Source organism: Misgurnus anguillicaudatus, chromosome 24, assembly GCF_027580225.2.
Source record: "Misgurnus anguillicaudatus chromosome 24, ASM2758022v2, whole genome shotgun sequence".
Taxonomy (NCBI): domain Eukaryota; kingdom Metazoa; phylum Chordata; class Actinopteri; order Cypriniformes; family Cobitidae; genus Misgurnus; species Misgurnus anguillicaudatus.
In genome coordinates this window covers 38,083,466-38,109,456 of record NC_073360.2, presented here as the reverse complement: position 1 = coordinate 38,109,456, position 25,991 = coordinate 38,083,466, and the positions used below count along the sequence as shown (strand labels likewise).

The 25,991-nt window shown below is 35.5% G+C and overlaps 1 protein-coding gene across 1 annotated transcript in view; it reads left to right on the top strand.

Annotated features, from left to right (window-relative positions):
* Window positions 1-25,991, top strand: part of scaf4b (SR-related CTD-associated factor 4b) — a 41,956-nt gene that overhangs the window by 6,560 nt on the left and 9,405 nt on the right. Inside the window, exons 11-16 of the mRNA XM_073862952.1 lie at window positions 39-106; window positions 194-405; window positions 1,069-1,169; window positions 3,834-3,947; window positions 5,835-5,991; window positions 7,529-7,623. Of these exons, the coding sequence (XP_073719053.1) occupies window positions 39-106; window positions 194-405; window positions 1,069-1,169; window positions 3,834-3,947; window positions 5,835-5,991; window positions 7,529-7,623 (747 nt within the window). The remainder of the gene's footprint in view (window positions 1-38; window positions 107-193; window positions 406-1,068; window positions 1,170-3,833; window positions 3,948-5,834; window positions 5,992-7,528; window positions 7,624-25,991) is intronic.

The following is a 25,991-nucleotide window of genomic DNA, read 5'->3' as shown; positions in this document are numbered from 1 at the left end:
AACACAATAACGTCAAAAATTTAAACTTGGTGTTTCAGGATCCAGTTGTTAAGATGGATCACCGGGTGGACGATAGAGAGAGAAGACACAGACGATCAAAATCCAGGTATGTCTCAAGGGTTGGCTTAAGCTTTGCGTTTCTTTGTAAAAGGTGTCGTGGATTGATTTAATTTTTGTCCAACTATCTCTCAAGGTCTCCGCAAAGACTGTCGTCGTCGTCGTCACGTTCGCGCCGATCACGGTCCGGATCACGATCTGGTTCTCGTTCACATCGGACAAGGCACCATCGCACACGCTCCCGATCCAGAGAGCGACGAGCGCGATCAGAGGAAAGGAGAGAGAGGGAGAAAGAGAGAGAGCGCAGACAGAAAGGACTTCCACCCACCAAGAAGGAAACTCTCAGTGGTGAGTGAACGCTTTGCCAGCATGTTATTTCATCTAAACAATATTAAAGGCCACCTATTATGTCCATTTTTACAAGATGCATTTTAAGTCTCAGGTGTGCCCAAAATGTGTCTGTGAAGTTTCCCACAGATTATTTATTTTAGCGTGTCCAAAATGCTCCTATTTGGGTGGGAACAAAAATGTGCTGTTTTCGTTTCTGTACCTTTAAATGCAAATAAGCTACTGTTCCTCACCCCCTTGTAAAATAGTAAAAATAGTCTGGGCAATAGTATTTTAATATTGAGATGTGGCACGTACAACTCGCTGAGGGTGGAAACTGGTAATGCAAGACTGTATATCAGTGGCTGTAGGCGGGGCTTTATCAGTGTGATGTCACATTAACAAGAGAATCAAAAATAGCATGTCTAGTAAGTCTGCATTGGTTTAACAGGATTAAAAAAGTATAGCTGGATTTTTTTCGTTGTAGGGTGGTTGTTTACACACTGCCAAAACACACATTTATGTCCAAACATCCTTTAAAAGTGGATGGTGCCCTTTAAAGATGTAATGTAATGTGTAAAGTGTAATGGTTCATGGATGGATGACAGATTCTCTTGTTGGAAGTTTCTGCAAGCAAAGTCAACTTTTGATTGATTGTCTTGTTACTATTTTTTTTATTTTCAGTGTGCAGCACTACTTTATGGATTGGCCAGCTGGACAAAAAGACTCTACAACAGGATATTATGAGTCTGATGGAGGAATTCGGACAGATTGAGTCAATTAATGTAAGTATGTTTGTCATTGGTGATATGCTGAGCAATTTAAGTTGTAGTTTTTCCATGTCGTGATCCAATAACGTTAAAACATTTGAATAGGCATAAGGTTATAAAGCTTCTAAAGAAGCTGATGCCAATAGTTGTGATACCATTAACCTTCAAATTGTTGAGTGGAAATTTTTTTTCACGCTCAAATGAGGTGTTTTTTTAGGCAATTTGAAAAATGAATATATCGCAAAGCAATTTATTCACATTTTCAGGTCATCTAACTTGCATAAAGTCACATGATCATTCTTTAAGGATGCAAAATCATGTACAATAACCTCCGACAATACCTCATGCATGCGTGCTCCCAAGTATATATTACAGATACGTTACGCGCGCAATGTGGTGGCAGAAAAACAGTGGAAATGAATGAGACACGAGTGAAACGAACCATATAACTCACTAGAAAATGTCTTGTTGTGCTGTTGAGTGTCAGAATCTGAATGCCAAAATAGATGACCTTCAGTTTTATAGCATACCGTCATCGAAGACACCATTGGAAGATAAACGTAGGGGTTTATGGTTGCAATAAAAGCCCTCAACCGGACAGACTGGAGTGATGAAATCATCTGAAAATCTTTTAATAATTTGAATAGAAAATAATTAGAGAAGATATCCGGTGTTCTGTCGAAGTCTGATCCCTCTTTGTGTCTCTTATAGCGTTTTCATCACGTTACGCTTATAATTTATTTAGAAAGATTAAAGATTTGAATGAGTTCATCATATCAATAATATTACCACAAGTTTTCATATTTTTTCGTTTTCTATTACTTCTTTTTACCTTATATCTTAGCTTATGTCTTCTTGTTTGTTCTAAGTTATGGTCTTAAAAATATATAAACATAGCACACGCACGCATGCACACAGGATGTAAAGTGTTAATAATATATAAACAGGCCTATACAAATTAATTTGTATGTAAACATAACAATTTTAGAACAAAAACAGGCTAAAAATATAAGGAAGAAATTAAAAACAGGAAATGATGAAATATTTAATAAATTATATTATACATGATAGTATTGTTCTTATAAGTACTTCAGCGATTCATACTGTAAAAATAATTGATTTACCAATAAAGAACAATACATATACATACATGCACACAATTAGTAGCCAAGCCATTTAAACTTTTAATTTATTTTAAAAATAAACGTAACTTGGTGAAAACTTTATAAGAAACATTACACTTAAGAGAAATATATGGGAAACAGACTTCTACAGAACACCGGATCCATATAAATCACAGTTTAACACTAAAACACTTCACACCCCTATTGCGGAGCTGTCACTTTCTGCCCACAAAAAACGTCATCTCTGTTTGCAAAGACGCAAAAGGTCTATATGGCCATTTTTTCAAGATGTAATATTAGTCCTGTAAAGTGTCTGTGAAGTTTCAGGTCGAATTACCCTGTAGATCCTTTATTATACTTATATGTTGAAAATATATACGTTTTAACCCAAATAAATAAGTACACTTAACCTTAACCCTAAAAAATTTCCTCCGTTGCTCAGGTGTTTTAGTTTAATGCACGAATTGCATTATTTTGATTTCTCTCATTCAACAAGAAGTGAATCAATTTATTTTGGCGTATTTAAATATCTGCATTTGCAAATATTACCCATTATGCATTGCTGCATGCATAAATTAACAGCTACTGTATGAGTGTTGTTTAGCTCTTTGTTGTCTTTATTTCTACTACTGCAATTGTTTTTTGTTATCATTGTTGCTTATTATTTTTGTGGTGAAGTTAAGAGTTCATCACTTCACTTTTGATTACTGTCACTTTTATTGAGACTCTCTGTGTGAAGTTGAAATCTTTGCTTTACTTGATTTTACCTTTTGCTTTGTTGAGAGGCAAAGATTGCGGTGTTCTCTTAACATTACACGTTTTATAAAACATGTTAAAGTAAGACGTGTGAAAAAAAAGTTTCTCATATTGTAGAACAGGAAATGTTTTGTTAATCGAACAAGAATATATTGCTGGAATGAGACATTTTGCGTTCGGTGAACAAAAATATAAAATTGCCTGTTCAACAAATTTAAGTAGATTTACTTTAATTGTTTGTTTGACAAGGCATTTGACAATTGACATTTTTAGGGCAGTGAGATACCGTATGTTTGTTTTTTAAGTTGAATCAACTTAAAAAACAGTTGAAAATACAATGTTTTTGTGTTTGTCTTTTTAGATCCAAAATTAACTACTGCTGGCCTTCCTGTATGTCGATGTGCCGGCATGTGCAAACAAACATTGCATTTAGGGTTTTGCCGATAGACGATTGTGTTGTGTACTTGAAGTTGTAATGCGCACGATTCCTACTCTTCCTTACACATGAGCTTGTAATAAACGCGGCTCTAACATTTCCTTGCACTAGAGAGGTTGGCACACAGGGGTTTAAAACCAGCGAGTGTGTTGTTCTCGCTCCCTGGCATGTAGTGGTTCATCATGCCAACAAGCACATTGGGTGGTTGTGTACATACACACACAGGTGACACGCAAACGCAATTATGTTCAAGCAACATACAAAGTGAATTTCTCATGTAAGGTGACCTTTAAAGCAGGTATGCCACATTTGAATGTGGTCATTTAGTTTTTTTAACATACCTTGTGTTTTGATCTTCAATAGATGATTCCTCCTCGAGGTTGTGCCTACATTGTTATGGTGCACAGACAGGACGCATACACAGCCCTAAACAAACTCAGCAGAGGGAATGTTAAAGTCAACCAGAAATCTATTAAGGTACCGTGAAAAACTCTCCATAATGGTTCTGTATTTGAGCTTCTTGATTGTTGTTATGATTTTTTTGTGGAAACGTGCCAACTGTGCTGCTCTACAAAAGGCAAAACACAGTAATTACCTGCATTGAACATTATATAAAGGGTTGAAAGATATCGATTCGTTTCACACTGTGTAATATCCTTTGCTGAATCTAAGCATCGAAGTAGAGGTCTGCATTCCCGCGACTCCCTTTTTTCGGAGTACTTTGATAAAAAAGACTTAATTTGTCATGCAGTAGGGCAAGTATATGGATTTCGTTTGTGATATATTGCCTAGAATTTTGATTAATATGTACTATTTAATTTATTTTTCTCTGTTACATTTTGCATTGATGGTAAAATATTTGTAAAATTAAAATTTGTGGAATTTTGCCCTGAGAAATTGGCGAGAGTTCACCTTAAAAGAGAGCGCGTTTAGCCATTGTGGTCGGTTTCAGGAGCAAAGATGCTTATATGGGTGATTCTCACGCATGAAAATGTAAAAATTGCTTAAATTTACTTTTTTTCCCACCAGACATTGAAAAACAAAGTCTGGAGTAAATGGGAACATTAATTTAAAAACTTTTACTTATCATTTTACACTTTTTGTAACATAATTTAAAAAATTAGCCCTAAAAAATCTCATTACCGCAACAGTCAGAAAACATCAACACTGACATATTTTCAAAATGACATGACAAACCTGAAAGAACATAATTTGGAGATTCTGCACATGCATTTAAAATCAAAGTATTATGCTTCTATTAATTAAATTAACATTTAATAAGCATCTGTTGCGGTAATGATAATCAAAATGTCGTGTTAGCATTCTGACAAGACAATATTTCAAATTAACTGTAAAAAAATGATCTTACCTGGTAGCCATCTTGAAGTAACTGGTCCATGTGCTTGGTCGCTCAAAATCAAACTTTATTAAAATTCTGTATGTGTGCTTAAACTGTTCTCAAGAAGTGTTGCGGAGGATGAGAACATCAGGCATGGACACATAATTTTCCTAATTTTTCTTCATTATTATTATACATGAATATTCAGTAAATATTTTTTCTGTCATCTAAAGTAGTCTAGGAAAACATCCATTTATTTTTTTTCTTAATATTTTTGTGTTAATTTGATTAAATTACAACATAACGCATCTTCAAACACAGCCGGACACATTGCGGTAATGAGAATTTCAGCAGAAAATGAGATAAAATTTACAATTATAAATTCTTATGTTGAAATCACACATTGTGCAAGGTAGAACACAGTATTGTGTTAATTCTGATGCTTTTTAATGTTACTATATTACACTTTTTAAAGCTAAAATCATTAGTGCCGTGGTGTTTCAATGGTTTCGTGAGAATCACCCATATGGTCATTGAGGCATTTTTTTTTTTTTTTAATAGTTTGGTTTAAAGTGATTTTTTTGCACTAGTTACAAGCCTACGGTTTTCCTTCACTTATTTTTTTATATTTTGAGTTACAGACATCATATTTAATTTATTATTTTACATTTTTTCTCTGCTGACAAGATGATATCTGATACAATTTTGTTATAGCCTATATTTTATATTGTTTATAGCTACCCAATCTCTCTTTTTTAGTTAGAGACATTTAAATGTAAATTCTGGAAACAAGGTCTAATTTTCGTGGGATCCGTCAGCTCTGGAAAAAAGAATTTTATGCAGAAAGTGGGTGAACACAGAGTTAATTTTAAGTGGGAGCAGGATTTAATCTTGCGGGAGCAGGCGGGAGCGGGAAGAAAAAACACTCCTGCACAGACCTATACATCTTAAGATTTTTCTTACAATTTTACCATGTGTGGAGTCTTTGCATTTGGGCAGTTTTTTGACTTGTTGTCCTTGTTTAGATCGCATGGGCATTGAATAAGGGCATAAAGTCAGAGTTTAAGAAATACTGGGACGTGGAGCGGGGCGTCACTTATATCCCCTGGGGCAAAGTAAAACCAGATGATATTCAGAGTTATCGAGATGGAGGCATTCTGGATGTTGAAACGCTCAAATCAGGTGAGTGCATCATGTTTACTATAAATCCAAAGCTTTTACTTTAATAAACTGCATTATGTGCTCACTGCTCATTGATTTTGGATGTTTGTCTTGCCTTTCGGTTTTGTGCTAAATATTTTTTGTGAAATTATTTAAATATGGCTTTAAGTAACATTATCCAGCTGTCAAAAGTGTGTATTTTGCTTGTCATGGCAAATTAAAATCCTAAAATATATTTGCAGCTATATTTTTCAGGGTTCCCGCAGGGTCTTAAAAAGTCTAAAATTCAGAATGTTAAATTTAAGGCCTTAAAAAGTCTTAAGTCTTTTATCCTAGGTCTTAAATTAAATTTACCCAAGTCTTAAATTTCTTACCTCTGTTCATTCCCGAAAAGATTTGTCCGCAGAAAATAAAATAATAATTTAAAACGCTGAAGAACTAACCATTGGCGCGGAGGGAGAAAGTGTTTGATTGGTGGGTCTCTAAAAAGAAACCTTCCGCAATTTGTCATAATCCACCCAAATTGTGCCATAAGCTCTATTTCATGTGTTGTGATCTGACTGTATACGTTGGGTGTGGTGAGAAACAAACCTTAAATTTAGTTTTGTATAAGCAAAAATCTTTTCTGGGTTAAAGGAATAGTCTACTCATTTTCAATATTAAAATATGTTATTACCTTAACTAAGAATTGTTGATACATCCCTCTATCATCTGTGTGCATGCACGTAAGCGCTGGAGTGCGCTGCGACGCTTCGATAGCATTTAGCTTAGCCCCATTCATTCAATGGTACCATTTAGAGATAAAGTTAGAAGTGACCAAACACATCAACGTTTTTCCTATTTAAGACAAGTAGTTAAACGAGCAAGTTTGGTGGTACAAAATAAAACGTAGCGCTTTTCTAAGCGGATTTAAAAGAGGAACTATATTTTATGGCGTAATAGCACTTTTGGGAGTACTTCGACTCGCCTGAAAAGTCCGCTCCCCTTCTCACTCTCATAATGGGAGAGGGAGGGTGTTACTGCGCAGAGTCCAAGTACTCCCAAAAGTGCTATTACGCCATAAAATATAGTTCCTCTTTTAAATCCGCTTAGAAAAGCGCTACGTTTTATTTTGTACCACCAAACTTGCTCAAATAACTACTCGTCTTAAATAGGAAAAACGTTGATGTGTTTGGTCACTTCTAACTTTATCTCTAAATGGTACCATTGAATGAATGGGGCTAAGCTAAATGCTATCGAAGTGTCGCAGCGCGCTCCAGCGCTTACGTGCACGCACACAGATGATAGAGGGATGTATCAACAATTCTTAGTTAAGGTAATAACATATTTTAATATTGAAAATGAGTAGACTATTCCTTTAACAAGGTCTTAAAATTAATTTGCTGAAACCTGCAAGAACCCTGATTTTTTTTATAAAGAATGTTAAATAAACTGTTTGCATGTTTTGTCATTTGCAGTATCTTTAACATTGAATCCTGCAATAGTTTCTAATATTGTATTATGAATAATAATCATTAATTGATTAATATCACTGTTTAAATTGATCTTCTGTCTTTAGAGTGGAACGTTGCTGTGGCCAAACCAGCTGTGCCAGTCGCAGGAGGACCAGAAGGAGGACAGGGGGATGGAGCTGCACCCGTAACGGTATCACAGGTAACATATGAGGAGTTTTTAAAAGAGCTCCTCAGGGCTGTTCAGTATCTTGTTCGACTTTTCTGCTTTCTGTGCCCTTGGGTCTTTTACATGGTAGAGGCAAATTGTGTTTCTGTGTTCTGCATTGAGGGTTTAATGGCAAATTAAGAACCACAGAGCATAAAATAAAACAAAGTAAGTGTCTTGACTGTCTAGTTTTCTTTACACGTTTCAGCCAACTCATACTCCATGTCAGTTTGTGTCTTAACGTGCTGCTTGTCGTGCTGTTTTTGTTAGACAAGGCTTTGCTTTAATCGTTGTGTATGGGGTCAATCCGTCATGGGTGATCTTTTGCACATATGCTAGGGTTTCATATGAATCATGTTGCTCTTTAAGATCAAAAACAATTGGCTTGTAATGCTTTAACACTTTCCTGTATTATCTAAAACTGTTTTAAAGCTTATGAAAGCTCACAGATGCTATGCGCTTTGTCTTATGTTCTTAAGATTATGATATTTTGAATTTAGACAAGATAAAATGGCCTCTAGATCACTGACAAGCTGTCAGTTTTGAGGAATTTTCTCTGTATTCTAAGTAAAATATTTATATTCAATATCATCTTGCTAAAATAATTAGGTTTAATGTTAGAAATGATTCACAGCCCAGATGTTAAATTATCATCCTGGAACAGTTAAAGGGATAGTTCATCCAAAAATCAAAAAAGTTGTCATTATTTACTTTCTCTCGAGTTGTTCCAAACCTGTATAAATTTAATTGTTTTGCTGAACACAAAGGGGTGGTTTTCAAGACAAGACAGAGTGGTTTCAGTTGATCCTAGATTAGGCTTTAGTTATATTAGGACATTTAGGTAGTTCTTATAAAAAACAATACTGGTCTGCACCTTGAGACAAAATAATAAAAAATCATGGCAAAAATGTATGTTAAGATATATCAGTACAAGGTGTTTTTAAATGAAGGCAGCTCAAACCAAAGAAAGATATTTTTGGAAGGGTTTGTGGCCGGGCAGATACAGGGCACCATTGACTTCAATAGTAAGAATAAATCATGCTATGGAAGTCAATGGTGCCCCGGATCTGCTTGGTTGCAAACATTTTTAAAAATATCTTAATTTGTGCAGGTTTGGAACAACTTGAGGGTGAGTAAACGACAGATTTTTCATTTTTGGGTGAATTGTCACTTTAGCATAAAACATTTCCATGTGTTTTAAATTAAACTGCCTTAAATATGGGTGGGGACTTTATCACAATATAAATATCCTAACCATGATGACTGTCAAATACATTTCGGTATTTGGTGGATTGCTACTTGATCAAAATGTCTTTAAAGAAGACATAGTTGGCACACTAAGCCCTGCTGGGGTCTGTACGTGGGGTCTGTATGTAGGGTCTTTAGGTGTTACCCAATATAAAAAAGTTTTGCTCAGTTAATACAAAAGTTAGAAGAAACATTGGCAGGTTTTTTGGTGCACTGTAAGAAAAATCTTTGCTGCTTTAATGTTTTTTGTTGAATCAACTCCGATTTACAAGTCATGACAATTTACTATTATTTATCTATTAAGAGATGAGTTGTTATAACTTATAAAATGAAGTTGACTTTTTTCCATTTAATTTATGAGAACTCGCCTCTAGTCAAGATAAATATAGCAAGTTAAAATGACTTGGAAATCTGAGTTGATTTAACAAAAAATTAAAGGAACACTCCACTTTCTTTGAAAATATGCCGTTTTCCAGCTCCCCTAGAGTTAAACAATTGTTTTTTACAGTTTTGGAATCCATTCAGCCAATCTCCGGGTCTGGCGCTAGCACTTTTAGCATAGATTAGCATAATCCATTGAATCTGATTAGACCATTAGCATCGCGCTAAAAAAAATCAATATTTTTCCTATTTAAATAATCAAGGACTTTGCTGCCGTACAATGGCTCCAGCAGGCACAGTGATATTATGCAGTGCCCGGAAATAGTCTCCTGCTATTGAAAGTTACCAAGGGGACTATTTTCATGCAGTGTGTAATATCATTGCGCCTGCTGCAGCCATGTTACATCAGCAAAGTCCTTGATTATTACGCCAGAATGTATAGTTCCATATCTGCCAAGAAAATTACAACTTTGAATTTTCCGTCTGTCTTAGTACATGATGTCACTACAGAAGAGTCAAGTTTTAAATAGGAAAAATATCAGAACTCTTTGGTTACTTTTGAGCATGATGCTAATGGTCTAATCAGATTCAATGGATTATGCTAAGCTATGCTAAAAGTCCTAGCGCCAGACCCAGAGATCGGCTGAATGGATTCCAAAACAGTAAAAATCAATTGCTTTACTCTAGGGGAGCTGGAAAATGAGCCTATTTAAAAAAAAAGGGGAGTGTCTCTTAAGGCAGCAAAGAATTCATTACTGTGTGCATGTAAAAAACAGGATTTCAACATTTTCTTTTTTTGCTGTAATAAATACTGATTTTGTGGAGGTAATTTCCAGAAATGTGCAAAAAAATAAGCAGTTAGTATTAAAATAAAACAAACAAACAAGCAAGTGACAATATGAAAAATAACTTAAACATACAGATATAAACAGTGTCTTAGGTACTCTGTTTTATTGTTTTACAGTTGTTTGATTACACTGTAAAATTACTTCAATTTGGTTATACTTTTATGGTTTTTTAAATGTTTAAATATTTGTTTTTTACCTTGCATTTTTTACTTAAAGTGAGATTTTAAGTTTATAAAATTTACAATTGAAGTGCGTTTGAAGTAGAGCAGCTTTCACATTAGGGACACGGATAGCAGCGAATGCTGTCACCTAAAACCTACTGTAATGTGCTAATCCAATATTGACACACATCCCAAACTGTTTTCTTCTCTAAATAGCTTGTCTGATTGTGTTTACATAATAACTTGAAGCCAAGATGGATTTTTGATATAATTATGTGGGAATTTGACCATTCAAGTGCCAGTCCGGTACTTGCATGTTGACTTTCTTTTGTTGTCTGACATTTAGTTACAAGACGTACAAAACAATTTCACAACCAATTTATAAAATAACTATTTGATGGTCCTTATCAGTTATATGAAATGGCAAATGAGTAAGGTTCACACAGCCCACTCACTGGCATTGTGCGTGGTCAGTTTATCCTTGTAAAATAATGCATCACAAATAAAAAAAACTCAAATTTTTATGTTATTGTTTTTGTAAGATCGTTCTAATTTTCGGTAAAATGTCATATTATCCAGAATCCACCAAAAATGTGTTGTTTTAGCATTGCATTCGTTGATCGTGTGATTGCAGAAATTGGAGGGAGCGAATAATGACCCTCACATTTACTGCACATGCAACATGTGTAAAAAAAACACAGTCGTAGTAAAGGTCATAGTAGTGGTAGGATTTACCAGACCAAAGTTTTCGTTCATCACGAAGGTTGAAGGTGGAAGATGAATGTAAGTGTTGCAGCCTCTCCTGGAGAACATTGGCTGAGAAAACACAAAACAGGAAATGAACAGGTGGGTTCAGGAAGCGTGAGGAAAATCTAACACCGGTTGAAGTCTCGATCTGATCAAAACTGGAAAGCGTTCATTTCAGCAAGTGTTGTTTTAGTCACTTTTAGGGTTGAATAGAGTGTCTACTCTGTACTGGTATTATACCAAAAGGTGCATCTCATGCCTCCAGAAGTTAAATATTTTCTTGCTGTTGATATTTTAACAGAAAGTGGCTTTATGTGTGTATTAAATTTAAAATGATTTTGTTGCAAACACCAGCACAAAGGAGCTTGCTGAGGCAGCAAATCATTAGGGTCCTCACACCTCAGTGCTCGGGCCCTATTATTCTTCTAGGAGTTAATATATCTACAATTAACATTAGAAATATTTTCTATATAGATTCTTTTTGTATACAAACTTTAAAAAAAAACTGTGTGCATGTGTCCTTGTAATGTAGAAGAACCTGATGTTTTAATTGTATGGATACCCAAACTGTGTGTGCAATTCAGTTGGCTTGAGAGAAAAAAGAGATTTCTGAATGTTAGGGGATAGAAAATATCATTATTTTTCCCTACCAGAATTTTTTCAAAAGTTGCCAGCTAGCACCAGCATTATTTTCACAAAATTAGCACCAGAGAATCTTGTTCTATATATATATATATATATATATATATATATATATATATATATATATATATATATATATATATATATATATATATATATATATATATATATATATATATATATATATATATATATATATATATATATATATATATCTTTATCTTTTTATCACCTCTGAAATATGAGTAGGTTTTTTAAAAAATACAAAATTTCTTAAAAAAAAAAAGCTTGGATAAAAGGCCTTTGTTAAAGATCGGATTCAGAGGTGTTGTCTCTTTAATGGCAGGGAAAGAGTTAATAGTCTTAATAGTAGGAGCAGCATCTATGTGTTTTTCTGTTGTTGAGGAAAGCAATTGAAGGTGCTGTAGAATGTAAAACTGTATTTATGAAGGCATAGATGAATAATTTTACAAATATTGTGAGCCTCAAACACGATTGTTTTCTCCTTATGTAAACGCATGCAAAAGACAGCTGGAAAAAGTTGTGACTTCTGAGTTAGTGCTGTATGCTAGTTCAGGGGTTCTCAAACTTTTGCAACTTATGGCTCACCAATGAATTTTTAAAACAATTAGGGGAAGGACCATCTTTCTAAACATGATAGTATCAACGCAGAATAACAGAAAAACGATGCATTGTGACATGCCTTTTGTGTCACTAAGGGGGTGTGCACACCAAAGCTTTTACGCCCACGGCCGGCGCATGTTTTCAGTTGTTTCCAATGGAAGCTCTGCGTTTTTCAAATAAGCCAGCAGCTAGTGTTTTTTTCCGCGCTGGCGTTGAGAGTTGAAAGAGGTTCAACTTTGGGTGAAAAGCTCTGCTCATCAATGTCAGTTCTCACACGGCCGTCCAATCACAATGGAGGAGGGGTTGGACAAGTATCTCAACAACCAACTGGCTCACAGCTGAAGTATCACAGCTGGCAATCGGTGTCCTTCAGCAGGGTTTTAAAGTTTGGTGTGCACAACCCCTAAAGGTATACCTGGTGGTACCCCTGTAGATGTAAGAGGAGTGTCATGCTTCCAATGAAAAACCAAACCACATCGGTGTAAGGTGGAGAAAGAAAAAAGATGTCAAGGTGGACTTTTAGGCTTAGACTTTGTTTATTATTCAAGGGTAGTACCTTTTGAATAATTACATCTTTAAAGGTAAAAAAAATAAACTGAAATAGTCTCTTAATTTAAATGAACTATAGGTATGTGTTTGTCAAACGTATATCTTTTTTTATTTTATCAACTACCAAAAACATTTCTGCCAAACCTTTTCATTTGCATTTATTTACTGAAAATTTAAATAGGAAAAATAACAAAATAAGAAAAATTCAGATTTTGAATAGACATACTGCAAAGAAAACAAGTTCAAAATAATTTCTAGCAACACAATGCTAATATTTTAACATTTATTTTAGGAACATTTCGAAAGTGAATATTTGATGGAATAACCCTGATTTTTAATCCCATTTTTACGTGTCTCTTCATGCTCTCAGTCTTTGCTGTTGTGTTGGGGTGACTTTGTCACTCCTGAGGTTTGCTGTTGGAAGTCAACAGACACTGGACTGAAATGATAACAATAAGCTGCATGTACCTTCACACCGGAGTGCAGCAGACAGCTATTAGTTGCTGTTGGCCAGTTTGTTTGACTCTTGAATGTGGCACAATGCGGAAGTACTGTTTGCGAGCCCCATTTAAATGAACATGTGTTCTATTCTGAAGTGACGTGATTGCTGTTGCGATATTCAAACAGAAATGGGCTGTTAGATCATGCATCTTGAAAGATCGTTTTAATTCACAAGAAAAATCTAATGCGAATATAGGTTTTATAAAGATTTTTAATATAAGATATTTATAAATCATTTGTCACTCGTCTACCAAACTTACCACTCAGAAACGTCCATTAACAATCTACAAACAATTGATTATCCCTCAAATTCTGTATCTTCATCTGATAGAGACTCAAACATAAGGTCTGTTTACATACACACAGAGCTACCAAACTGCTCTGTGAAACAGCCAATCAGAGCAGAGCTCAACATTCTTATTCCCTTTCAAATAAGGTAATAATAAGGGCAAATCCTGGATAATTTTAGCATGTAAAGCCACATATCTTCTATGTAGATATCAGAGAACAATGTAACACATTATTTTAATGCATACTTATGCACATATAAGAACATAATAGTGATGATCTAATGCTATCTTATTGTGCAGTCATAAAAACTTCCCTGTGCAAGAGAGAACGTTTGCTTAAATTTCTTTGCTGTGTTTAAACACTTGAACCACTCCAAACAGATAACAATGAATGGGTTCATAGTGATTCACAGTTTTGGTAACTGTTTTTTGCAGTAACTTTAAATTTGTCAAAGAGGAAGAGAGTCTGTTTTTTTAAATCTTTGAAAACTTAAAACAAGACCTTATTTTTTAGTTGTAAAGCGTGCCGCATGAATACAATTCAATTTTATTCATATAGCACTTTTCATAATTGTTTCAAAGCAGCTTTACATTAATAGATGCAGCAAAAAACACAGAAAAATTGATGGACAACATAAGCAGCAGAATACAGCGGCTAATACTAAACCGTACTAGCGAGCGTAGTAATAATGTAACATTTGGAAATGGCTGCTAAATTAAGCCAATGTCAGCTGACACCCCAGGGGTTAAAAAAAACCCTAGGAGAAAAAACCTCCTGGCTTTTTTTAGTCAGGAGGGAAAAGTCCTAGGAGGGGAAAAAACCTTCAGAGAGAGACAGACATAGCTGATACTATAGAGGATAGTACGATTATATAAAATTAAAATATACACGAATAAGTAGATTAAACTTGTGCAGCCGGTGGTCGTTGGTCAGACATCGGTGTGGTGTGATGACCTTCATTAATCAACCAGTGCTGCTTTTAAATAGACAAAAATCATCTGTTTTCTCCATTGGACTCATGAAGGTGAGTGTTTGAGGTTCTCGGTCTCTGTTCGTCTTGCGAGTCTACGAAGAATGTCTCTGTTGTGATGGTAAACAGACACTCCAAAGTGAGATCCTGCCCTTGCCTGTTGACATTCAACAACTTAGACTTAAAAGTGGATAGGTAGCCGCTTAATGGAGACGTGAATTTTCACAATAGTTTTTGTTTACTAGTGTTAACCAAGTGCTGTTTTTAACCCAACAAAGCAAAACATGGCATGAAGTTTTAAATGATAGCATTTATTGTTCAGCCAGTTGGATCTTCTCAGAGATCTGAATATGAAATGTGCGGCACAAATTCGAGTGGATCATTGGGATGGGACATCATCATCTCCTGGTCTGCCAATGTCCTTGCATACCTGTGGATTGAGTCTTTTGTGCTTGAACATCACCAAATGGTGATCACACTAGTTGGAAATGCAGTCCAAAACTGCTGGAATAATTTTGGTCAAGCAACTATCGAGATACCTGATATTGTGGATTCTGCTGTCTTTCATCGAAGGAACCAGAGATTTGGTAAGATGAAAGTTTTTTTTGACCTTTCACACAAACCATGGAATCGAGCCCACGCAGCTGTTCAAGTCGATTAGTACTCAAGCACTCTTCAAAAAGTCAAATAATAAAGGGGTCCTATTATGCTGCTTCACAGTTTTAACTATAGTTAGTGTTCATAGTTCACTGATATCCTCAATTAAAAACACTTCCAGACCCACAACAACCAACCTACTGGCACTACAAAGCGCTTCTTCTGTAAAGTCAAACATCACAGTATCCCTCATTTAAATAATTCCTACCCAAGGCATATGCAAAGAAAAGTGTAGGTCTGGTTGAGCTGCTTTAGTAGTGTGTAGTTGAAGGGATCCCCCCCCCCCCCCCGATTCTCAACCCAATTTGTTCAGTCTTCCTTCAACCAGACCTTAGGAAATAGTGGTTATACTAATAAAAAATATTGGGTGCATTTGCTTTATAAAAGTTCATTTTAAATTTTTAAGATAACTACAAAATAAAAACAACTGTTGAGGGACCACCTTGCAAAGTTGGTTCTGGTTGATCCGTTGCTTTTACTATTTCATCTCACCTGTTTCGACAAAACTGAAGCTATCGTTAGTGTTAACACCCGAGAACCAGGGACGCCCCAAGACGGGTCAGGGGGGCTTCGGCCACCCCTAAAAAGGGGGGCTAAGGCCACCCCTAAAAAGACACCTCCCAGAAAAGTGAAGTTCATAAATTAACATGGACAATGCCAAAAGACTATATTAAAAATAAATGAATTAAACTTGCATGATGTATACTGAAAAATACGCTCTCAACCCCTTCCTCTTTTGACTTGCTTTGCGGCGACTACGGGCACACAAACGCGCAGCCACACATGGTCATCATGTTCAAGTGGTGCATCTTTTAATAAGCAAAAACACAAATAAATACAATAAAACAAACTTAAAAGTGACGTTTCATGTTTTTCAGATTGTTCTTTAGTTTTCAAGGACAATACAGAAACTGAATAAGTAAATAAATTTAAAATAATATTGCATAGTCTTTGTATTAAATATAGCCTCAATACTTTAAAAGTGCAAAGATCCAATGTAGTCTACTATTACACACGAGTTTGATTTTTCAACTGCTTATATTCACTTAAAGGAATAGTCTACTCATTTTCAATATTAAAATATGTTGTTACCTTAACTAAGAATTGTTGATACATCCCTCTATCATCTGTGTGCGTGCACGGAAGCGCTGGAGCGCGCTGCGACGCTTCGATAGCATTTAGCTTAGCCCCATTCATTCAATGGTACCATTTAGAGATAAAGTTAGAAGTGACCAAACACATCAACGTTTTTCCTATTTAAGACGAGTAGTTATACGAGCAAGTTTGGTGGTACAAAATAAAACGTAGCGCTTTTCTAAGTGGATTTAAAAGAGGAACTATATTGTATGGCGTAATAGCACTTTTGGGAGTACTTCGACTCGGCGCAGTAACACCCTCCCTCTCCCATTATGAGAGTGAGAAGGGGAGCGGACTTTTCAGGCGAGTCCAAGTGCTCCCAAAAGTGCTGTTGCGCCATAAAGTATAGTTACTCTTTTAAATCCGCTTAGAAAAGCGCTACGTTTTATTTTGTACCACCAAACTTGCTCGTATAACTACTCGTCTTAAATAGGAAAAACGTTGATGTGTTTGGTTACTTCTAACTTTATCTCTAAATGGTACCATTGAATGAATGGGGCTAAGCTAAATGCTATCGAAGCGTCGCAGCGCGCTCCAGCGCTTACGTGCATGCACACAGATGATAGAGGGATGTATCAACAATTCTTAGTTAATGTAATAACATATTTTAATATTGAAAATGAGTAGACTATTCCTTTAAGAGTAAGACTTACTAGGATAATCATGGTATTAGGAGATAATTTACCGTTTCCGGGTGTTGCTTGAGGTGTGCACACAAACCTTATAAAATGCATGAGGAAAGTGTTGAACCCTGTTTAGCATCTTTGGTCAGCTGACCTGAGCATTGGGCTGTTGTGGAGCCCTGCAAAGTAAGTTAGTTGTATCACACATACACATCTGTTTGGCATCTAACTTTAGAATTAAGCATCACTTTCTGTTTTAACTTGAACTATTTCTGTTGCTCACATGACATGTGGATTTAACGCTATATGTTTTTTATTTTATATATATATTACTCCATCTGTAGATCTTTATTATTGCAGTTTTGGTAGCATTTAATGGACTTCATTGGCTCTTAAAGTCACATATGTAGAACAGTTAAACGAATTTGTGTTCTTTGTATAGAGCATGTAGAATAAACACTGACAATATATATTTTCACTCAAATGTGGGTTTATTATAAAAATCTTTTCTGGGGCGTCCCTGCTGAGAACCTGACGCTAGCACTAGCAGTTATATTCTAAGTGGGTGACCAATAACAACAGACTGGATCAGTTTGACCAATCAAAGCATTTCAGAGGGTGGGGCCAGAAGTAATGCTGGGTACACACCAAAAGATTTTTAACATCTTATTAGATTTTCAAAATGTGGAGACAGCGGGAACATGGTCTGTACAAGTTCACTTTGCATCAACTTCACATTGTGAGGCACCATGACTGCTTCCGTTTTCCATCATCTCGCTTTTTAATTGGATATTGTTTCGTTTCATGTGACAATCTCGAGTGTACGCACGTTTATCCTTGGGGTTCCCCCCACACATCCGGATTTCTGATCGTAAATATGATTAAAATTTACGATTCGCGATCGGTGCGGCTCTGACATTCTTCCGATCAGGTTCAGACACGGTTAACACACCTCACACCAAGGGAAAATCTATTAAGATAATCTGTAGAACTATCAAGATAATCGGGACATAGCTAGGATTGTCGGAAGAGGGGAAATCAGCCCGATTATCTTTAGGTGTGTAACCAGCATAACAGAAACCTTGTTCACACTGTCAGTCCAAATTCTATTTTGGTGCATATCCGATTTGACAGACTCACTCTCCATATTGTGTATCACAACTGTTCAGGTCCGATCTGTGCGTTCTGCAGTTTTTATATTATCTGCACTGTTTCTATGGTTATGACGTCACGCTGGCATGACAGTTTGCCTGGACGTCTGACATTTTTACGTGACACAACAGCATGACGTAATCGAAAAGCATCAGAGTGGTCAGACTGCAATGGATTTCCAGAAATGCGATTTGAAAAGTATTTCACCTCTGGATGTAGCCTGAAATGGATTGGAAAATACGGATTTCATGTTTTTTAGGTTGTTGGCTACTCACTTCTAAATGTGATTCAGTCCAAATTCGATTTTGTTGCATATTCGATTGGAATCCAGTGTGAACAAGGTGAGAGGGTTTGAGACAGACTGGGAAGAGAGGTGCTGCAAATGTGTTTTTAACACTCAAGCATGAAAACCTTTTCTAATACAACCCTATATCAAGATTTCATAAAATGCATTATATAAGACCGCTTAAAAATGAATGGTAAATAATCTGATTGTAATCATTTGTGTAAGCACCAGCAGTGTGTTATAAACACAGGCTAGATGTTTGCAATGGAATCCCTGCAATTTAGTGCTTAGCATTCTGCATACTTTTTTGTGCAAAATATGTATACATTGTGTAACTAGTGCACTATTCAAACAGACTCATTGCTACACGCTGTTACATATACATATTGTTTACTCAGTGAGCGTCCCATTACTATTTTTCCTTTTGTCTAAAAGTGTCTTAAAGGGATCCTTAAGTCATCCTAGGTTTCATGACTTTCTTCTTTCAGCCAAACACAGTAAGAGTTACATTAAATAATATCCTGACTCTTTTCAGCTTTATGGCATTGCATAAAAATTGCGTCCACCAATCAAAAACTAATCCATGTGGCTATTAAAATGTCTTTTAAGATGGACTGATTTTTTTGTAAGGAAAACATTGAGATTTCACACTTTATAAACCTGACTTTTGGCAGCACATGTTCATAAGTGACTTGAGGTAAAATATAAATATTTTCATTTAAAAACCATTGCTTCACTTCAGAAGACATTTGATTATCATCAAATGGATTCGTTTCTGTGGAAGTGCTTTCAAGAGCATTAAAAATAGGACATTATCAACACTATTATTAAGCTGAAAAGAGAGACGGTATTATTTACAGTTTTTCTCGATTGCGAAGACACATTTCTTGAATGCTGACTCTTCTTGCAAAACCAAACTTTCACCTCAAAACAGTTGAATCTGTGCTCAAAACTGAACTATGTTGTCAAATCATGCCCCGGTTCAATCAAAATTAAAAACACTACGGAACAGTCACTAAACACTACGTAGAAAAATAGAAAACACAATGCTCGGGACATGAAAGGGATAGTTCACCCAAAAATGAAAATTCTGTCATCATTTGCTCACCCTCATTTTGTTACAAACCCACATATATTTCTTTGTTCTGATGAACACAAAGGAAAATATATTGTGAAATGTTTATAACCAAACCATTCGTGGACCCAATTCACTTCCATAGTAGGAAAAAAGTATACTATGTAAGTAAATGGGGTCCATTCTCAAAATATCTTCCATTTATACAGGTTTGTAACAACATGAAAGTGAGTAAATGATGTCAGAATTTTCATTTTTGGGTAAACTATCCCTTGAAGCTTGAGAAATACAGTAAATGTTTAGTGTAGTGGCTTTATGCATGTTGCAAAACAAAAACAAACTGTGCATTTAGCGCTTGTACAAAAAGACAAAAAACAGAAATCTTATGCAGAACATGGTCAATCACAATAGCTGATTTCATCAGATATTACTGATCTATGTCTTCGCTGACCACCTCGACCTCCTCTCACACAAACTCTTCCACACAGATATCTACCCATTGTAGGGCCTCATAAACCAGCGCTCTCTGAACTGGCTTACTGTATATGTTCCCTCATATCATTAGCCACAAGTGTGAACAATTTTGAGTTGTTGTGTTCAAGTAGTGACACTTGTGCTTTAATTGTGTTTGACTTTTGTCACCTGTGTTCACCATTTTGCAGCACAGGTTCATCACAATGAAAATGTGTTAGCAAGTTGTGTCTAAACAGGTGAAAAGTGCTTAAGGTTTTGCCAAAAGAGTGACTGATTCAATCAGTGGGTTCAGGCAACTGAGCATTTGGTTCAGCCAATAGGGTTTAGTGTTTTAGCAATTGAGAAAAACTGTAATACAACTTCAACTGCGTTTGGGTGAAAGAAGAAAGTCACATGGAGGGCCACAGGATCACACATTTTTGTAGATCCACCTGGAAGTTAGTGGGGCACTGGTTCCCTCGCCAAAAGCATGTTAATTTATCCATAGACTTCTGTATTATTGCAAAAAATAAGATCTGTGTTTAACTAAAGTGTGTCAATGCCGCGTTGTTTTTGACATCTTCATGTGTGATGACATTTAAAATGCACCAATTGTCTGATTCACGATTTTACATTTCCTTTGGTGTGTAAGTGTGTATTAGTACATGTTAACGATAAGCAAAAGGTACAAACCCCGAAGTAAACAATGACATGAGTTATCGTCTCCAACATAAATCTCTTTTCTTGGACTACAAGAAACACACAGATTGTAGGCAACAGTTTACTTCTTGGGCTGGTTGACTTGGACATGACCGACATTATCATAAACCTCCCGCTTCAGACTCAGTCTTTAAGTTTATTCCTGTCAGCATTGTATTGTGAAGTAATCTTTCAAACATGGTAAGGAGCGTCAGAGGTATTCAGGCCAATCACAACCAACAGATTAGCTGGCCAATCAGGGACACAGTGCTTTTCAAATCGATGAGTTTTGTACATAAATCAGTGCGTTTCAGGAAAACAGTATATCTGGAGCTACAAAAATGTACAGTATGTGGAATTTTTTTTTTTTATCATAAACCACACAAACACATTGTATTATACCAAATACACAAAATAATGTTGTTTTTTAGCAATGAAATAGGTGCTCTTTAAAATATCGGACAAAATCTTTAGTCCCATTTAGCAACTTGTTAGCAACCGCCCTTTAAAAGACTATTTTTTTAAATTCAGCTTTAAAAAGTCACAAGTGAGGGTGTTACTGGTTTGTAAAAAGAGAAAAGTTGGTAACACCTAAAAATTAATTTATCCAACTTAAAATTTTCATCTAAAGTTGAATAAACTTAAAAATGTTTGGGTGTTACCAATTCAAGCAACTTTTTAAGTTGATCCAACTTTTCTCTTTTTACAAAGTATGTCGTAGAATAAAACATGAAACGTGAACATCTCTTGGGCTTATTTTAATTTAAGTTAGTGGGGCACTGGATCCCTTACTAAAAAGCCTGATCACTTATCATTATCGCAAAAAATAGGATCTGTGTTTAACAAAAGTGTGTCCAAGCTGTGTTGTTTTTAAGATCTTCATGCGTGATGACATTTAAAGAGGTCAAATTATCCGATTTACGTTGTTTCATTTTCTTTGGTGTGTAGGTACACATTACAGTATTACTGACAACTAGCTGCCAGTAACTTACTGTAGATTTTACATTTATGTTATTTACGGGCAACAGTTTGTTCAAAGTTAAATGAACATGAAGCATTTTCAGTCTTTATCTTCTACAGTAAGTTACTGGCAACCAGCTGCATAATTACAGTGTACAATTTTTTACAGTGTATGTATTATTACATGTTAACGATATGCAAAAGGTACAAACCTCAAAGTAAATGATGAAGGGAGTCTGTAGTCCCATTTAGCAACATGTTAACAACCAACCTTTAAAAGACACCTTTTTTATTCTGCTTTAAAAAGTCACAAGTGAGTGTATTACTGGTTGGGCTTATGTTAATTTAAAGAGTTTAATCAAAACTCCATTCAAAAAAACATTGATTTCTGGACAATGGAACGGGGCCAAAATGCTAACTAGCTTTCGGGTTTTGTCTACAAAAAGTCCTCCCTGCAGCACTCGATGGTGAGTAAAATGTGCATGGGCTAATTTTTATTTTTGGGATGAACTATACCTCTAACTTTTGACAGTCCAATCAGTTTATTAATCAGAGCAATTTTTTAATACAGTTGAATCTGTGTTCGGTTTATTCATTAAGTATCAACACCACATAGTAGATTACTCGCAAAAGCTTGTAACTTGCTTGAACTCCTTAGTTCGAAAGTCCCTGATGCAAGTCTTTCAGCTAGCAGGTTGCGACTGAGGTGCCCTTGAGCGAGGCACGTTTCCACCAGTTGCTCCGCAGGCGCTGCAGGGATAGCTGCTCACTGCTTCGGGTGTGTGCGTGTCTTCACAACTCACTGGAATGAGTTAAATGCAGATGCCACATCCAAGTATGAGCAACCATACTTGAGAATCATGTCACTTTCACTTTTGTACTTTTGAGTCTGAAGGAAATACTTCACAATAACACTTACAATATATCAAACAATTTCATAAAATATATACAGAGATCACAGAAATGGGCAGTAGATATTTGTCATAGTCCAATTACATATCGGAAGTGTTAACATTTATACAGAGACCAGAAGAATTAAGATCAATATACAAAGAAGTAAAGAAGAAAATTATGACCGGAAGTGCTGGTTCAAAACAAGTTTTAAGTTTAGACTTTAAATGCTGAAGTGAGGAGCAATAACAGGGAAAGTCCTGCTACTCATAGACGATGGGTGAAATCAGAAGCTTGTACTCGCGAGATCAGAGATAATGCTTATGACACCTGCTAATGACACGTGCAGTGAACTAATACACCTTATTCAGTCTTCCGCCATGTTGATTCCAAACCGAGGATGGATGTCCAGAACATGCGCTTTAAACCTTTTGTTTTGTATCAGATCATTCAGCCATCAAAACACAGAAAATGCATCGTTTTACAAATTTCCACAGGATTAAGAACCTCAGAAATCAGGGATTGATAAAATTAGAAGGGACGTATGACCTCATTTGATATGACAATTGCGCATTGGGTTACACTTTATTTTGATAGCCCAGTTTAGACATTCTACTAACTATAAATAATTACATGTCACATAATTCTCATTAATTTGCAACTATATATCAACTAACTGTCATTAGAGTATTAGTAGACTGTAAGGGTTAGGGTTAGGGAAGCGGTAAGCGTTAGTGGAGTTTGTTGACATGCACCTGCAAGGATACTGATAGTCAGTAGAATATCTGTTGGGGAATCATCACAATAAAGTGTTAGTAAATATTAAACAGACAGTTTTATAATACTCTAAAGATTGGTAGTTAATAAGTAGTTCCAAAGTTGTAATTAGTAAAATGTCTAAAGTGGACTCAAAATAAAGTGCATTGTAGACATAATATTGGTTTTGGATATTAGCCTGTTGGCTAATCGCTAATTTCTCATGTTGTAAGCATGTTTACTTTTCTTTAAAAACATCAGTATAGTGCAACAATAAGATATTTTATGACAACAATTAAGTATACATCTCCAGTTTGTGTAGATCATAAGAGCTATACGTGATGGTTTGAATTGTTCACTGTAAAAAAATTGCTGTAATTATGCAGCTAGTTGCCAGTAACTTACTGTAGAAGATAAAACTGAAAATGTTTCATGGTCATTTAACTTTGAACAAACTGTTGCCAGTAAATAACATAAATGTAAAATCTATAGTAAGTTGCACGTAATACTGTAATTTCTACAGACATTTTTACAGGGTTGTTAAAGGTAAAACCCCTTTTAGACCCCCAATGTTGTGTATAAATGTTATTTAGGTAGAAATGAATCCTGCTTTTGTTGATTCCAGTCAATGTTTTCTTTCTTTGTTTTATTTGGATCCCATTAGCTTCAGCATAAGCTAAAAGCTATTCTTCCTGGGGTCCTGGAAACTTTTCATGTGACAATACATTTACTACATCACGTAATTACATCTGCACATTACACACATCACTTCACATTTACACACATTTAAAATAAACATTTGAAACAACAAAAAATAAAACTCTGAGTAGATCTAAGTCAAAAATAAAATAACAAGTGACCTCTACGGTCTACCAGAATCTCTCTAATTAATTTTAAATATTGAAATATTTTTAAGGTAGTATTTCTACGATGATATTTTAAACCCATGATAAGTATTTTGTTGTTTGATAGCATTTGGGAGAGAATTCCATTCACACATAGCTCTGTACCTGACTGAACGTTGAATTAATTTGGTCTTCACTATAGGCAAAATAAAACTACCCTCTATTGTTTAAGTATGGGGTGCATAAGTTTTGAAAAACACTTTGGAAAAGGGAGTCGAGCTGAGTACCAAAAAACACTTGTACAAACAAATGGTGCTAAATAGCACTTAAAGTGGTTCTTCGCTCGTACAGGTACTTCATCTGTGCTATATAGCACTTAAAATGGTTCCTCTATGATTACAAGCCAAGAACCACTTTTAGTGCTATTTAGCACCATTTGTTTTTAGAGTGTAGCCAATCAGCAGTAGGGGGCGTGTCTTCTAAACGACATTGTTGCCTGGGTTGTGTATGTGTGGGAAGGTCTGGATCCTATTAGGGTAGGGGCGTGTTTGTTTAGGTGATTTCAAATGTCAACATTGGCTTTCAATCTTGCACCCCGCCTTTAAAAAACATAAAGGAGAAAAGTTTTTACCATATTCATGCCTGGATGTCCATCTTGTTTTGGAATCAACATGGTGGCAGGCTGAATAAGGGGTATGCCTACACTGTCAAGGAAATAATGGTCCCAAAAATGGTCCCAAGCTGACACTAGTCATAAAAAATACATTTCGCTTCAACAGTCTGTAAATGATTGCAAACAATACTTTCCACTTATTGTCTTTGTATTTATACAACAGCAAACCTTGGCTGCATCCCAATTTGCCCTAAAAGTACTGTTTTTGTTATGGGAAGTATATGAGTACTTGAACATAGATGGGACATACTAAATCTAATTAAGTATGTGGGGTGGTGATGGTGTAGTGGATAAGACCCGGGTTCGAATCCACTGTGACACACCATTGTGTCCCTGAGCAAGACACTTAACCCTTAGTTGCTCCAGAGGTGTGCGAGGTCTGACATATATAGCAATTGTAAGTCGACTTGGATAAAAGTGTCAGTTAAATGAATAAATAAATAAATAATTGACTACTGTTTAGTACCTTACTGTTTAGTAAAATAAATGCATTTTTAAATGTAAATTCACTGCTTTAAAGTGTCTTGTTATATGTTAGTGTTAATAGTCAAATCACAAGGTAACACCGTTATAAAATATTATACAATATACAGTAGGCCTACTATGCAAAAGTTTTAGGCCACCACCAGCCTTGTTGTTTAAGCACAGTGTTAATGACCATCCATGTGTAATTTTGGTAACAATTTACAATAATGTTGTACAAGTAAACATTAACTAACATGAACAAACAATGAACAATACAGTTTTTAAGCATGTATTTATTGTCAATACAGTTATTCACGTTAGTTAATGGTGCATTTATTAATGTTAACAGTTACAACACTTGATTTTAAATGTATTAGTAAATGTCGAAAATTAACATGAACAAACTATTCATTAATGCTGTAGAAAAAAAAATTGTATTGTTAGTTTATGTTAACGCATAAAGTAATTGTTAACCAATACAACCTTATTGTAAAGTGTTATTGTATTTTTCATTAAGTTGTTATGTATTACGATTATTAAGGGGGCAGTCGTGGCCTAATACAGTAGTTTGTGAGCTGCCTTGTAACACGCATCTTGAACTTTTTTGAGGAGACTGAAGTCTTTAGTACATTAAAAAAATTAGGATTTTATTTCATTTAGCCTGCAGGTTCCCTGTTCAAATATAAGAAGAGATCAAACTAAATACTTGACACTTTAGCTTATTATTT